General features: G+C 40.2%; 1 protein-coding gene and 1 long non-coding RNA gene across 3 annotated transcripts in view; one reads left to right on the top strand and one right to left on the bottom strand.

Moving 5' to 3' along the window:
• Positions 1–2,905: 2,905 nt before the first annotated feature.
• Positions 2,906–7,375, bottom strand: LOC123963839. Its single transcript, XR_006823266.1, has 3 exons — positions 7,293–7,375; positions 4,730–4,862; positions 2,906–3,159 (listed from the first exon to the last, which is right to left on the bottom strand). It is a non-coding gene; the product is annotated as an uncharacterized LOC123963839 (long non-coding RNA).
• Positions 7,376–11,723: 4,348 nt separating this feature from the next.
• The window catches only part of snx19a (sorting nexin 19a), a 10,632-nt gene continuing 5,316 nt past the window's right edge, over positions 11,724–17,039 (top strand). The window contains exons 1-9 of one of the 2 annotated variants that reach the window (XM_046040908.1): positions 11,724–11,850; positions 12,756–14,261; positions 14,356–14,494; positions 14,574–14,674; positions 14,747–14,866; positions 15,329–15,447; positions 15,631–15,724; positions 15,832–15,982; positions 16,196–16,319. In XM_046040908.1, coding sequence (XP_045896864.1) covers positions 12,780–14,261; positions 14,356–14,494; positions 14,574–14,674; positions 14,747–14,866; positions 15,329–15,447; positions 15,631–15,724; positions 15,832–15,982; positions 16,196–16,319 — 2,330 coding nt within the window. In that variant the 5' untranslated portion in view covers positions 11,724–11,850; positions 12,756–12,779. Of the gene's footprint in view, positions 11,851–12,677; positions 14,262–14,355; positions 14,495–14,573; positions 14,675–14,746; positions 14,867–15,328; positions 15,448–15,630; positions 15,725–15,831; positions 15,983–16,195; positions 16,320–17,039 lie in introns of those variants that run through there. The other variant, XM_046040909.1, reaches the window with a different exon arrangement.

Raw genomic sequence — 17,039 nt, 5'->3', positions numbered from 1 at the left:
TTCAGCCCCTTTACTTTCAGTGCAGCAAACTCTCTCCAGAAGTTCAGTGAGGATCTCTGAATGATCCAATGTTGACCTAAATGACTAATGATGATAAATAGAATCCACCTGTGTGAAATCAAGTCTCCGTATAAATGCACCTGCTCTGTGATAGTCTCAGAGGTCCGTTTAAAGCGCAGAGAGCATCATGAAGAACAAGGAACACACCAGGCAGGTCCGAGATACTGTTGTGGAGAAGTTTAAAGCCGGATTTGGATACAAAAAGATTTCCCAAGCTTTAAACATCCCAAGGAGCACTGTGCAAGCGATAATATTGAAATGGAAGGAGTATCAGACCACTGCAAATCTACGAAGACCCGGCCGTCCCTCTAAACTTTCAGCTCATACAAGGAGAAGACTGATCAGAGATGCAGCCAAGAGGCCCATGATCACTCTGGATGAACTGCAGAGATCTACAGCTGAGGTGAGAGACTCTGTCCATAGGACAAAAATCAGTCGTATACTGCACAAATGTGGCCTTTATGGAAAAGTGGCAAGAAGAAAGCCATTTCTTAAAGATATGCATAAAAAGTCTCGTTTAAAGTTTGCCACAAGCCACCTGGGAGACACACCAAACATGTGGAAGAAGGTGCTCTGGTCAGATGAAACACACCATCCCCACTGTCAAACATGGTGGTGGCAGCATCATGGTTTGGGCCTGCTTTTCTTCAGCAGGGACAGGGAAAATGGTTAAAATTGATGGGAAGATGGATGGAGCCAAATACAGGACCATTCTGGAAGAAAATCTGATGGAGTCTGCAAAAGACCTGAGACTGGGATGGAGATTTGTCTTCCAACAAGACAATGATCCAAAACATAAAGCAAAATCTACACGGGAATGGTTCACAAATAAACATATCCAGGTGTTAGAATGGCCAAGTCAAAGTCCAGACTTGAATCCAATCGAGAATCTGTGGAAAGAACTGAAAACTGCTGTTCACAAACGCTCTCCATCCAACCTCACTGAGCTCGAGCTGTTTTGCAAGGAGGAATGGGCAAAAATTTCAGTCTCTCGATGTGCAAAACTGATAGAGACGTACCCCAAGTGACTTACAGCTGTAATCGCAGCAAAAGGTGGCGCTACAAAGTATTAACTTAAGGGGGCTGAATAACTTTGCACGCCCAATTTTTCAGTTTTTTATTTGTTAAAAAAGTTTGAAATATCCAATAAATTTCGTTCCACTTCATGATTGTGTCCCACTTGTTGTTGATTCTTCACAAAAAATTAGTTTTATATCTTTATGTTTGAAGCCTGAAATGTGGCAAAAGGTCGAAAAGTTCAAGGGGGCCGAATACTTTCGCAAGGCACTGTATATAAAAACAAGTCACTCTTTTTTGAGAATTGGGTACTCAACCAGATTCTGCTGGTGGACCAGCTATTTAATGGAGAGGGGCGACTTTTCTCCTATAGAGAATTTTTATCAACATACAACATTCCAGTTACGCCAAGAGAATTTGCTATTGTATTTGACGCCATTCCATCAGGCACAATCATGCTTTTTAGACATACTGGCAGACTTCCACCTACTTCTGTCTCTCTCCCCGATGTGGCTGAATCACCAGTAGGTAAAATCTGTTTTTCCCAACTTCCTCGAAATAATAACATTCGTGCTTTTATTTCAGAAAGAAATTGTTTCTGTTCCAAATGTTACAGTTTACTGGAACCGATTTGTAAATGACATTGACTGGAAAAAGGGATGGATGATTCCTCACAGATACTTGAGAGTAAACAAGGTGAAAGAAGTGTCGTTCAGAATAATTCACAGATATTACCCTGCTAATCATTACATGGTTAAATTTAAAAGACATCAATACAAACTGTTCTTTTTGTAAAGACCGCCCAGAAACTGTTTTGCACCTCTTTTGGTATTGCTCATACACCATAACATTTTGGCAAAACCTCTGTAGATTCATCATTGACCATATTTATAAAGACTTTGCCTTACTGTGGAAGAATGTTGCATTTTTCTTTTATAGAAGTCAAAGTAAAGAAAAGTTGTACTTCATTATAAATTCATTAATTCTTTTGGCAAAATTTCACATTCATAAATGCAAATTCAGCGCTAAATAAAACAAATTTTATACTTTTTTGCCATGAAGTTGTCCGTTATAGTAGTAATCTGATTTCTGGCTCCAACAACAGAAAGGCAGTTAAAACTGTCAACATATGGTCCTCTCTTTCTTTGTAATGTTCTATAGGCTTCCCCTGGCAAAACTATATTGTATTCTGTCTCCCAGATAGCAAAATGACTCCGCACCGGAGGTATCACAGGGTCCGGAACGGATCGGCAAAACGAGTCCACTTGCGCAGTGTGACGGATCCGAAATGGATAAGGATTTCGGATCCGGAACAGATCTGGCCCATACCCTACCCGGATCCGATACAGACCCGTTCACGAAGTGGCTCATTCGGCCCAGATCCGATCCGGATCCGTTCATAAAGTGGCTCATCTGGCCAAAACTGGCTACAGAAATATCTAAAATCTAGATGACCAACATCTACTGATCTGTATAAAAGCTTAAATACTTCTTATAACCTTTAAGCCACCCTGCGGTTCTTTAGTTAAATGCTTTTACCGCGAAGAAGCAGAAAATAGGAAAATTGACTTTGTATTAAAAACTTAATAGAGCTCTGCTACGGCCGTAAGAGAGCCATCAGTTATCAGAGATGCTACTGTTGAAAATGGGGATCCTAAATGCATTGTTTCATTACAGTTTTTATCCAAAGGTGGACTGCCAGTAAAAACTAAATCCTCTATCAGTCAAAAAATGTCTTTATAGATTGTAAATACATTGAATGTATTTACAACTATTGAACTACAACTATGAAAACTATGTATTACTGGACAAATGAAATGCAACCATAAAAATTATCAAAAATATTTTTTATTTAATGAAAACCTCAAGGATTATAACTTTAACATGTTTCAAGACAGGTAGAAACCCTACATACCAAAATACTTTTTTTAAGGTGAATTAACAGTGGGCTGATCTTCCATAAGGATGCTGATAGCGGCACACCTTGAGCTTCTTCCTCTCTCTGCTGCCAGGTTGAAACACCATATTTTCTGCTTTAAGATATCATCTGTGGCAGCACGGGAGATGACTCTCTCACAGCATCTGTAATCACACAAGGAGATTTTCAAACAAAATTTCATGAACTCCTATTGCAACCAACAGTTTTTACAAAATGATACACGCTGACCACCACATATTGATTTTTTTTTACTAGGCCTATTTATTGCAGAGCGTCTTAACGCGGCACATCCTCTCTCTCTCTCTCTCTCTCTCACATGAACACCGCTGCACAAATGAGTCCAGCACATGTTCAATGACGGAGACCCACATTAAAAAAGTTCTAAGCATGTAAGGAGCCTAGCTAAGGTTAAAACAGTGTAAAGAATTGAAACAGGTGGAAATGCATTAGGTGCGTTTGACTTCATGCAGCGCTGCGCAAAGCTGACTTAACGTGATACATCCTGGACACAAAATAAGGCATGATGGTTAGAAATTGTGTCCGACTTTCGCCGGCGCTGCAAAACGGCACCATGTCACATGACATTTAAACCTTGCGGGAGATGGCAGCTGCAGGCGCCGAGTCCGGCGGCTATAGTTGCTTTTCTCCGGCTGCTTAAAGTCTTAAACCACTTTTGTCTGATCTTCTGGCATTTTCCTTTGCAAATGCCGCGAGATCAGTCATTGATCTCAGCTCACACAGGTAGAATGTGTCCGACTGGACTTGATCTAATCGGCGAGAGTCAACTGCAGTCCTCTCGAACGCACCTAATATTTCTTCCTCACCAGCTTTGCGCAGCACTCCCTGCGAGTGGCTAGTACTCGTTGTCTCCGTTGGGTAGGATGGCTGATGTTATGATTAGCCAATCAGAGGCAGAGTAGGGTTAAGGCTCAAAGCTGGTGGGGGGGGGATAAGACGGTGGAAACCGCCTGGCTCTGTCCACATGTAATAAAACCCACTTCACTGTACTTCTAAAGATCACTAATCAGCACTTTATATGTTATTCACAGTAGTTTATTCTAAACAAAAAACAATTTATAACAAGTGGCTATGTAATTAACTATATATTGGCCACGACCTGGAACCAGCAGAGACATCAGGAAAGCACTTCAGCTTTTGTACACATTAAACAAACAAGGTATTTTCTGGAGATTAAGACAGTGTTCAGACCGAAAACAGTGTTCAAAACACTTGGTGGAGGCATGTCCTCATGTGCCGATTAGACCATGAAATATCACCCAGGAAGGCTGGTTGGAGTGAAAGATCAATGCGTTTTAAGGCTTGTTAGATGTCAAAACACTGTATAACTGTTTATAATATTATGAGAAACTATATAACAACTCTGGAAAGTAATGCGCCAAAAATGATTTTATCTTGCATGACAACAAAAATTATAATTTAACGGTCAAGTTTCAGAGTCTACCAGAAATGTGTATTAGTAGTAGTAATGTGTATCTTGGCAATTCAGTGCTTTACCAGATGCTGTGTTGTGTTATTTTTTAGCCAACAGACCCTGCAATGTTTTCTGAAACCCCCTGCGTTGACTCCTAATCCTCTGCGTTGATTAATAAGCATGGTTGTGTTTATTTAAAGTAGTGCTAATGCCAGTTTGAACACTTCCTAAGACTGCTGTGTGACTTCAGATTGTTTTAAATATATATTACAATTACTTACACAGGAGCAACATCTCCAATGCCATCTGGTATAGAGTGTTGCATAGTGATCCCTTTCCAATTTATCCTCTTCCCAACGATGTACCACGTGGAACGTTTTCTGTTGTGGCCCCTCTGGCTTCCAGGAAGAAAATCTGAATTAAAAAAGTACAAAAAATATGAATTTTTTTTAAATCATGTAACCAGGTGTCAATACTGTGTTAATTAGATTTTTTTTTTTATTCACAAGACCTTGGTAACCAATTTTTAAATCAGCCTAAACCTAGCCAAAAGAAATATGTATGTATTCATGTATGTATATATTCTAACAACTTCAACAGAATGAGACATCCTCTACTAAAACCATCAGCTGATCTACAGTTTCAGTAGAAAATAAATAAAATACTAACAACATATATATAATACAGTGTTTCCCACACATAGACCCAGGTAGATTAACAGCCGTCCAAGTAAATTTGGTGACCCATTTTAAAATCGTTTTTGATAGCAGCGCTGCGCAGCGCAGATTCGCTCCGCACATCCTCTCACTCGGTCGCTCTCTCAAACACGGACAACAGACCCGTCTGTGAATTGAATGGTTGGCATCACAAACAACGCTGCACAAATCTGTCCAACACAACGCTGTCAGTGTCGGAGACCCATCTTTAAAACAGTTATTAGCAAGCATGTAAGGAGCCCAGCTAATAAGGAGAGCTAATTTAACTTTGGAAAACAGCTGTCGAAGTTAGCACGCTATAACTGGTAGTCAACAGGTGCGTTTGAGATAACTGGCTGACTTTCGCCGACTTCATAGATAGGGGAATAAAAACAGCAGCGTCATGTCAGACACAATCTACCTCTGGTAGACTGCGTGAGCAGGACTTGCTCCTACAAGGTCTAGTGATGTTTTGCAAAGCAGGTGTTGTGCTGAATTCTGCCTGCCTGCCGTGAATTGCATTCACCTCGCGGGAGGTAACGCTCATTTATACTGAGAAAAGAGGTGGATGCAAATCTCGGCAGGTAAAGTTAGCCTACAACATCAGTGTTGCCGAATTATGCATTCACTTATTAAGGTCCTTTTCAGACACTTTGCTGTTCACTTTGTTTGAACGTGGTTAACGCCACGTTTTTGCTGAATTTCAAGAAATGGCAACCTACTTTTAGGAAGTGTAATAATATGTTAACGATTCTTAAATTTCATAAAATATATGCTGATCAATTATCACTATTGATGAACCCCACAAAGAATAGTAGAGAAAGAGAAAAAATAGAGAAAGCCTCATTCTGTTGGAGTTGTTGGAGCTACATTAACACTCAGTCCACTGAGTTGGTCAACTTAAATCATTGAATAAACGTTTGTTAGCAACAACTGATATGACTTGATCTTTCTCTTTTAAAACAGCGACATGGTCGGCTAAAAGGGGGATGGCGCTATCTGAATGTTTTGTAACGCTACACTGAGCCAGAGATGTTTAGAGCTTATAAGGACATTGACTGTGCTATCATGGCTTTCAAAACTCAAAAGTCGCTCAGTGCACTTAACACTTTTTCACACTGTCACACTAAAGAATTATGCTCACTCACGCATGCACTTAAAATGCTTAAATTTTAGAGCTCTGTGGTTATTTCCTTTCTTACATCAAAGAAAAAAATGTTCATTTATTAAAATCAATAAAAAAGTGTACCATTGTCAGTATTTGACAAAATACCAATTTAGTCAGCTTAGATGCCACACGGAATTAAATTTAAGACCAATTTTACATTAACCAAAGTTGAAGAAAAGAAAAATGACATCAAAGCTGCTAACATTACTTTGTGTTTAGGGATTTTTGCCTAAATGTTGATTTAATAATCTGAAAGCTTGCAGATGCACAGTGTATCTTTCAATGTGAGTAAATATCCCGCGGATGACATTTCCGATGTAAAACTGCCATTTTATGTCCATAAATCCTCTTAAAGGTCGCAGAAAAAACACTGAAGTTAAGGTTAACTGTTAACTTAACCTGCCTGAGAAATAATCACATTTCAAGTTTTCTTCAGTAATAGTCATCAGGCGATAGTTGTCTGTACAACCACCTTTCCATTGCAAACTGTAAGGTTAACTGCTAAGTTAATAACATTGGCTTTTTCGGCATACTTTTTAATGGCATTAATTTAACAAAATATTATCAAATATCAGCTAAAAACAGACTCAAAAGAGTAAGGTTAATGGTTAAATTATACTAGAAGCTGCTATCTAAATTAGGCTAGCAGATTAGCTTAGCTTGTTACTAGAGGGGTGAATTATACTTAAAATGTCTTAAAATTACTGACCACTGCAGTTAACTGATGTTAAAATCACTCCTCTCACAGACAGAAACATCTCATCCAAATTGGGCTTTGTTAACTTTTAGTTAGCTAGCTAGCTTAACATTAATGATAAGGTGCTGTAACAGAGCTAACTTAGCTTGCCATAATCGGATATTGTCTGAATTAAAACGGCAACCAAAGCAACATTATCTATGACCGGTGAAGTTATTAATTTTACCGGCTAGGCAAGTGTACAAAAAAATCAGGTTTTGACAGCACAGTTTCACGTTACTTACCGTGTCCTCCGAGAGAGCTGCCGATTCCCACTGCAAGCGCTCTGCTGTCTGTGAGAATAACGGTCAGCGACGTTAAGAATTTTTGAAACAGGCGCGTTCGATGTGCGATAGGGGAGAGCGTACGGCGAATGTGCCGGCTTGAAGGCGGATCCGCCCCACAGTCCTCTGCTATCTGGGCTGTTATATGTTTGTATATTGTTATATATATTTTGGTAAGTCACTTGTAATTTATATCCCTTTTTGCAATAAAGTTGACTTATTTAAAAAAATAAAAAAAACAAAAATTCCGTGCAGGCTTTGGTCGGCTTCACTGTTTCAACTGTGGCTTACCCCCTTGGGCCGAAGTCGTAACGTATCCCTCGAAATCTAGTATAATTGCAAGAAAGATGTATAGAGATATATCCAAGCAATTATTGTTCTAACAATCTCCCCATATTGCTGCACCGAAATGAGACCTTATTTTGTTTTCTATAGCCTTTTTTACCATCTGGTACCCCCATTGTTTCTTCATTTATTTTCATTTATTTCCTGTGTTTGTAAGACTGGTTTTTGATTTGTACCAAGTGATCTAATTTTTGTTCCCCATACGAGAGTGTTGTATGTTAATGTGTCATAACAATAAATAAAAAAATAAAAAAAAATAAAAAAAACAAAAAACAAACAAACGTATCCCTCGTTTAAAAATGGCGGATATGTTTATCGCGAGATCTGGCAACTGATGTATACTATACTTTTAAGTCTCGCGTTGCCAGTAGTCATGTCTAATAGGGCTACAGCTGCCATCTAGCGGTTGACAATAGTAATTGCATTTTGTTTCAAATTAAAATGAAAGTTAATTCAGGGAACGTAACAGCGAAAATAAAGAGAGTTTAAATGTTTCAAACGTTTACTTGCATTTGATGATATGATATCACGCACCTCAACAGCTGCATGGGTGAAAACTACATGTAACCAATTTGGTCTGAAACAGGGCTATAGCCAAGCCGTTGATTTTAGACCACTGATTGCCTCTATTTCGCCGGATGGGCTAAAAGCAGACTACACGTAGCCTGTCCAAATAAGAGCTAAATCATGGCTACAGATAGACCATGTCAATTTAATGACACTTAATATCTTGTAGAAATTATTGACATAGCAAAAATAATGGGATATCAACCATCTCTCGTGCTACCAGGGCCAAACCCCACTTTTAATCATTTTTGACCATTTTGACTAAAAGTGGGCTAGAAATAGCCGATCTGTTTACGAGCTAAATCGTGTCTACGCACAGGCTGAGCGTAAAACGTGAAAGAAATAAAACAAAAAAAAACTTGTAATCACTGTAGACCTTGCTTACATGATGGAATATCATACACCTTGCAAGTTATTTTGACAAAAACGCCATGTAACCACATGTAAAGTTATTGTGGCCAGAAGTGGGTTACTCATAGCCGGACTAAATCAGATCTATAGTAAACCTAGACGGTGAAATGACGGCTATTGCTGGGGAGGGAGAGGGTTGATCATATGGCGAGAGACAGAGGAGGGGTAGAGTTAACTGATGCAGAAAATATGCAGTTTACTTTTCTGCTACATTATAGTTGAGGCACACAGTTTTTCCCCACTACAAACAATGTGTTGGAAGAAGTATTCGATAGGCTAGGTAAAAGTAGCTCTAACCGTGTAAAAATACTATGTTAAAAGGCCCTGCATTCAAACTCTTAAGAAAGTATTAGCATCCAAATGGTCCTCAGAATATCATATGCTTATTACATTACTGGAGTATAAGGCATTCGCCTATAAGCATCACTTTAATTTTGCATCTGGTAAAGGTGAGGACACTTTTAACAACACTGGGCTACTGGTTGGTTAAATTATAGCCTAATAATTATGATTTATTAGTTGTTTAATATTTTATTATCTAAATCTGTTAAGTAGCTAGGAACTAGGCTAGGGTATAGCCTAATATATAGAATATTAACTAAGGATTATTAGTTTTTGCACATTAACTTCCATGGAGGATGTCAACATTTTAACTGTCAATGAATACATAAGTAAAAATATGAATAAATCCTACAATAATTTAATGCACAAATGTATAGGCTACATGTTTGTAATTTATCAGCACATAGAAAATAATTGTGTTCAATTAATGTATATTAATTTCATTTTTATACATTTCTAGGCTAACTTGCAAAGGGTTTTTTTTTGCATTTACAGTAGGGAACCGTAGTTGTTGTCAACTTGAGTAATCTTGGGATCTTGGTGTTGTGAGAATGACATAAATGTGAAGAAAAGGACCCTTCAAGCCACTGGTTCTGGTTCTTGGGGGTTTTAATAGAAACAGTTTGACTGCCCGACACATATACAAGCCATACAGTAAATGATTTGCCTTTGCCTTAAGAGTGATAATCGTCAACTGCTTAGCTCAAAAGTACAAAAGTACAAATATTTTAATTAAGAAGGGTGTTTTATTAGAGATTGTATAGGAATTCCATGAGTACCATCTCCAAACACAGTCAAGTCATTAATATTACTCACTGAGGGCCTCTGGTTTTATCGGGTACTGGGTAAATGTATGTGATGTGTCCAGGGGATAGTGTCTTTCATTGTGTCACAACATGTACCTGGCTGTACTAGGACATGTTTGTCTTTATGATATATAGATTTAGATTGAGTGTCCTCCAGACAACCTCTTAAAGACAACATGTTCCAATGGTAAGATAGTGCAGACCCAGAGATAGTAGCCTACCCCACAATGTGGCTGGTCGTCATAGCAACGCCACACACAACTGCCGCGACGTAATGTTCAATGCGACACACACACCAGCTGTCTCTTGATTTAAGTTAAAACATTTCAGCATTACTCAGAATGTAAAGACAGATAAGATGGAGGTGATACAACTTTTATACAATGGAAAACCAAAAAAAGGCGAGTAGAGTCGAGACGAGTCAAGCTGGTACTGTGCAGTGGAAAAGGGGCTTTACTGTCTATCTCTCCCTGTATCTAATAAAGTGTATGTGTGGGAAACACTGAATGAACCAGCCACGTCTTTCACAGTGTCAACCAGCATTGTGTCTCCTTCCATGTTGTTAGAGAGTTTGTGAGTAGACGGCTGCGTGCAGACGCAGAGGGAGGGTCGGGGCTGCTCGGTGAGGGAGAGAGAGGAGCAAACTCTGGCAAGACTTTACACAAACATAATAATTAACTCAACATCAAACTATATTGGTATAAATGGTATTGTCTAATTTCATATATCTTGCCCACTAGAGGGCTACAGTGCCGCAATAACCACCCTAGTTCAAATGAACGAAATGACCCAAAAGATTAGTTGATTTTAATGAAGGAGATTTGAAGATTCGAGTCTGTCAAAATAGTCACTTTTACCATCACTTCAACGCTAATTCAGCAACGCTACTTTGGTCTCAGAGACCCTACAGTGCCACAGCTTCCTATTGGCTGCACAGTAGCTGGCGTTGTGGTGCGTTCAAGCACAATAAATTACATCCGTTTCAGGAACACAGTTAAAAACAGTGTAAAGCAGCTATCAATGACTTCCCCCTATAAAAAGCATATAGATCTGAGCAGGAACGCTGATTTTTACTTTGATCTTGAGAAAACTATTGACAGGGTGACTTCTTAATTCATATTTTGATACATAGACCTTATGTTGTGAACTTGTGATTGAAGTTGTAAATTTAACATTATTGTTGATAGTGCCATAGCTATACCAGTCCTATTCAGGACCCAAACGCAGATAGAACGGTACAGTTCAATAATTTATTGTTCTTAAATGAGCTTACAGGCAGGTGGTGGTAGGCAAACAGGAAGACAACAAATAGGTAGCCTAACAGGCAGGCAGATACAGGTCCAGATAACAAAAACTCTAAAGCAAAAACCAACAAGGCAGCTGGGCACCAGGCACATGCCAACAATAATAATTAATATTATTATTGACTGGCAATGAGAAAAGGAAGTGGTCCAGGTGACTGCAGAACAGAAGAGGGAAGTGTAGTGTGGTACCTGTCATGAGACTGCTGAAAAGAGGCACAGAAGAGCACAATGACAGCGATCAAACATGCATAGAGTTGCCTTTTTGTGATGTACCTCTGTTATGGCAGAAAGAGCATGATATCTATCTTAATCAAAATGTTTTAAGTAGGCTATAGAGAAATTTCCTGGTTAGGTTTGGTCTCCTGATTTAGGCTATGGCTATGATGGTCTGGAAGTTGGCAAGTGTGCTGATCAACCATATTTATTCATCGCTGACTTGGCTTTTCTCTATAGCCTGCATGCTTTAAAATTGTGAATTTGACTTTTAAACAAAATTGGAGGAGTGATGACCCTGACCCCTGCAAGGAATAAAACCTAATCTCACTCCAAACTAAACTGACTATTAAAGTTTTTGTTTTACAGCCACAAGACATGTGAGGTGGACGCCAGCTAGTTAGCTGTCCATATGGGCTGTGTCTGTGTCTTGGCTTGATCCAGATAATCTTTGTTGGAGGATTAAAGCAATGTCCCAGAGGAAGAGGACATCCTACATGGACGTGTTATAAGGCTCCTACAACCTTTCAGGTAACGTGTGTTTTACTCTCCCCTAGGTGGTTTTACCACAGAGATGAATATTCCTTATATCTACAGTTCCACGTCGGTCGGTATATGTCTGTCTGGTTAATCATAGCACAGAAAATGTATACGTTTGAACTTTGTGTGGTTTGCTTCCACAGTCAGCCAGCCCATAAGCATTACAGTACATTTCTGTGTTGTTGTAACTGCATTGTGATAAACATGTTAAGTGGTTGGTAATAAACTCTCTCAGGAGTGATTGTGCTTTACACAGGCTGATTAATTGAAGAGTGACAACCCTGTTATAAATGTAATCAGTGTTCTGAATTTCATAAAAGCATAGTTAATAAACCTGTCTCTGTTTTAACATCATTTATGGAACTGTACAGTGGGGAAATACATAAGTTGATTAGTTTAGTTAGTTTATTTGTCTCAGTCCAGTCATACAGTGAGGTATATTGCAAATTATATAGGAAACACAGTATAATAGTGATTAGGAACCAAAAGCAGAACACTCAGACAGAGCAAATTCAGTTTATGGTGAACAGAATTCCAAATTACAACAGAAGGCCAAGGATAGACAGAGGAAAACAAAACACAGGGAAACTCAGGAGAAAGGCAGGTAGCTTGACCAACCTGATGAGTTACAAAGACAATCAAACACTAATTAAGCAATAATAAGCGAGCGGAAACCACTACTTAAGTATACAAGTGAGGTGGAGATAATGAGGGACAGGTAAAACTAATCAGGGCAGGGTAAACTTTTACACAGGAGCAGGAAGTAAAATAGGAAACGAAGCATAAATGACACAATGACAAAACAACACAGACAACCAGAAAACAGGAAATCATCACACTCAAAACCAAAAGCATGACAATAATTTATTAGATTTATCATTGTATTTTTTCAACAGGACACATTTCACCTGCTGAATATAATGCATTCCACGCAGAACTCTAATCACTGGACTTTATCAGAATTACTCGGGCAGCGGAAGCTGTTAGGGCTCGGAGCTCTGCTTGCATGGCTTGTCCTCTTCCATCTCCTTGTGAACGTTTGGCTCCTCTGCGTCTTCACCAGTCTCTTGGTGGTTCTAGGTGGGTGGCTCGGGTCTCGTGCTGTACTGGATGCAAACAGCCTTCTCCACCTGGAACACTTTTTGCCTCTTGGCAAAGTTAGTCCACCTCTGTATTCACCTGAGCATGAGTGGAGGCTGAACCACGAGATCCACAGTGCTGTCCACAAAGCGGTGCGTGACTTTGTGTCCTCATGGTATCGGACTCTGCTGCCAGAGGTGGAGGGGGAGTTTGAACGTGCGGTGCGTAACTCAATGCTGGAGTCAGTGATGGAGCTGAAGGAGCGTGCACAGCGAGTGGACAGAAAAGCACTGGTTCAACGGCTGCTAGAGTTGTATGGCTGTCACCTGCAGAGCTACATGACGGCACGACAGATACAGTCAACGCAAAAGGAAGACATTAGTCTCTGGCAGCTCTACAGTGAAGTAGATGCCCCTCACCCAGCTGTGAGCAGTGCAGCCGCTGAGCTCAGCTACTCAAGAGTTCTAGTTAACCTGGTCTTACATGTGCTTGTTCCATATCCCCAGTTGGAAACCAGGACTGGAGGTTACATGGTTACAGAACTCATCACCTGCAATGTGCTGCTGCCGCTTATAAGCAGGGTATCTGATCCTGACTGGCTCAACCAGACAGTGGTAGACATAATCAACAGGTCCAGAGAACCACAGGAAATCAATGTGGATGAGCTCCCGGCAGCTGCACTGTACAGATGTCAGATCCAGCAGGAGTCCTGGACAACTTGCATGTCACTGTCTTCTTCTGATCCAGCCAGCCTCACCAGCAAAAGCACCTCTGACCTTGACGATCTACTGAGCAAGAGTGAGAGGGATTCCTCACAGAGCAGCATGGTTAGCCTGACGTCTGCCGGGAAACTAGAAAGTAGCCACTCAGGTTTGCTCACACCATGCAAAGTGAACTGCTGTTCCCTCACATCTGGCCGTTCCTCCCACTCATCAGAGTCCAAAATGATTTCTTTGGACTCCCTAATTCAATCAGACTCCGAAGATGACCTGACAGGAGGCTTTTGTGACTGTGCTTCTCCAAAACATTTGTGCAACGCGATCACTTTAAAGGACGATGAGGCCTTCGGCTGCTTTGGTCCTCTGAAAAATCTTGGGCCGAAGGTGGTGGTCCCCGAGGATGACCAGTGGCCAGCAGGTATAGCCCAAGACAAATCCCCAGCTTGTTCGCCAAGAAGACTTCGTCTAACCTCCTGCAATTTTGGTACCCCCAACATCCAGGCTGCGCCTGCAAACATCCAGAATGTGCAAATTTCTGGTACAGTCACTGCGAAGGAGCAGCGTGGCACAGGCACACATCCCTACACTCTCTACACTGTAAAGGTACTGCCACCTCTTACTTCCTTTTATGTTTGACTGATTTAAATATGCAATGTTAGTGATTATGACACATTACCCTCTACTTTCTGTTTTACAGTTTGAGACAGTGACTGAAGCAGAAAATGCCGGTACTCCGCAGCCTGCGTCCTGTCACACTGTCCACCGGAGATACAGCGAGTTCCTCAACTTGCAAACACGTTTAGAGGAGAAGCCTGAAGTAAAGAAAGTGATCAAGAGTAAGAAATAATCCTCTGCTTTAACTGAACATTAATCTTTTGGGTACACATCACTGTAAGTCAATGTTATGGATTTCAGATGTCAAAGGCCCCAAAAAATTATTCCCTGACCTCCCATTCGGCAATGCAGACAGCGACAAGGTTGAAGCCCGTAAAAGCCAACTGGATACGTTCCTTAAAGTAGGTATTGGGATCAAAACTTCAGTAATGAAATGATTTCTGTAGTTCTATAATATGTTTGTTTTCTTCCAGCAATTAAGCAGCTTTCCTGAGACATCCAACAGCGAGGACATGCAGGAGTTCCTGGCTCTCAACTCAGATGTTTGCACATACTTTGGAAGAAAGCCTTTTGTCAAGTCAAGAATTGATAAGGTGAGGCAGAACATACTGTAGATCTTGTGAACACCTAGTGTGATTGTAACAAACGTAGTTTTTATGTGATCTGTAAAAATTTCTTTGATAAAATAAGAGGAGAATTAACGCAATCAAGATAAATCCCAACAAATCTTAAAGGAATACTTTGACATTTTGGGAAATACACTTTTTCTTTTTCTTGCTGAGAATTAGATGAGAAGATTGATACCACTCTGTATGAAATATATAGTTGAAGCCACAAGTTAGCTTATCTTAATATATAGACCAGAAGCAACAAGATCAGTTCGGCCACCTCTGTCCAAACTGTCTGCAACAGAATCTGCCTACGACCACCTCTAAGGCCTGCTAATCAACACTATAGATTCAGTGGAAAGTGTGATCTATGTATTTTCTTTGGTACTATTTCAATGAGGGGAACTGAATTATGTATTGTCTTCTATAACTTGATTGTCATTAAAGATGATGGAAAATGCTTTAGACACCTTGAAGACAGCCTTCCCTCACCCTGAGCCCCTTAGCCCAGTGGAGGACCTTGAGGGAGATGCTGATGGAAGAACAATGGACAACAAAAAGTACAGGTGAGAGCTCCATATCAGTCCAATGCTGGTGTAATTTTCTGGTCAAACCACTGGTCACGCTTCTGTCTCACAACTAATACACCCCAGGACTCATAGATTTATTTTGTTTATCTAGAATTCTTATGAATTTGTGTTTTTTTTACTTTGATGGGGCATTTCTTGTTTTTGTGTTTCTTGCATCAGGAGGCTTATGTTCCCAAGCAAAATTTCCCCATCTCTTCCCCACATTCCTGACCTACATCCTAAAGTGACATACTGCTTTAGTGAAGGCAGCGCTGTAAGTTACCATACTGCATTTACTGTACTGTATTTACCATCTCTGGTTGACAAATGTGGTTTTAATACTGGACACTAGTGTTTGCTTTGCTCATTATGGCTGTTTAGGTCCTCAATGGGATGTCTCTGTCAGGCCTGGAGAGCTTTGTTACAGAGCAGGAAAGACTTTTATGTGGGCCGAACAGGAAAGAGACAAGCAGGCAGAGCTGTGAGCAACCTGGCAAAGACAGGAAGACTTCAGGGAAAACTCACGGGACAGGTTGAGATTTACACTGTCTTGTAGTTTAATCTGTAACGTCAGCATGAAACAATTGCATTCCTCGCGGCCTTGCATTAATGTGCAGTAACATAGCATCGCCACTTGGGCGCAGCACAACTCTACTGTTAGTTGGACGTTTGCAGAGGATTCCTCGTAGTAATGTTTCCACAGTTTAATTTATTGTGTGTCGGTTTTTGTTGCTGTGTACTGCAGATACAGCTGTTGCAGATGTTGCTTTGAACATCTTGTGTCTGCTGATGAAGGACCAGTGGAGTTGGCTGTGCACTGAGAACATACAGAAGACCATCAGACTGCTCTTTGGCACCTTCATTGAGAGGTAGGAGCTTCTTTGAGCTTCTGTGCTGATGTTTGTGTATTTTATTACAATGTGTAATACCATATTCATTATTATGACCATTAAGGCTTTCTATACTTAACAAGCCGCTTTCAATAAGTGATGATGATTTCACTTAATAACTGCCTTTGTGAAGTTAAAAAATGGATTTCAAATAATTTCCTCCAGCTGAACTCAGACAAAACAGAAATCCTGGTCATCGGGTCCCAGCAGATGGCAAATACTGCCATCTGCTGGTTCCCTAGTAAATCACATTAAGCCTGTGGCAAAGAACCTTGGTGTTTGGTTTGATAGTAATTTAAATTTCGAGCAGCACACCACAAAGCTTGTTCAATCATGTTTTTATCAACTTAGAAATATAGCTAAAATTCGATCTATGTTAACTTTTAAGGACACCGAGACCATCTTACACGCCTTCATCTCATCACGCCTGGATAATTGCAACAGCCTTTTCACCTGTTTAACCCAAAAAGCTATTGATCGACTCCAGACTGTCCAGAACTCAGCTGCCAGGCTTTTAACCAGAACAAAGAAATATGACCACATTACTCCTATTTTAGCTTCATTACACTGGCTCCCAGTATGTTTTAGAATTGACTTTAAAATTCTATTGATCACTTTTAAAACTCTTCATGGCCTCTCACCTTGTTATATTTCTGAACTTTTAGTCCCATACACACCAGCACGTACCTTGAGATCCTC

This window comes from Micropterus dolomieu, linkage group LG23 (assembly GCF_021292245.1).
Source record: "Micropterus dolomieu isolate WLL.071019.BEF.003 ecotype Adirondacks linkage group LG23, ASM2129224v1, whole genome shotgun sequence".
Lineage (NCBI taxonomy): Eukaryota > Metazoa > Chordata > Actinopteri > Centrarchiformes > Centrarchidae > Micropterus > Micropterus dolomieu.
The sequence above is the reverse complement of the archived record's forward strand: the minus strand, read 5'-3'. Positions and strand labels throughout refer to the sequence as shown.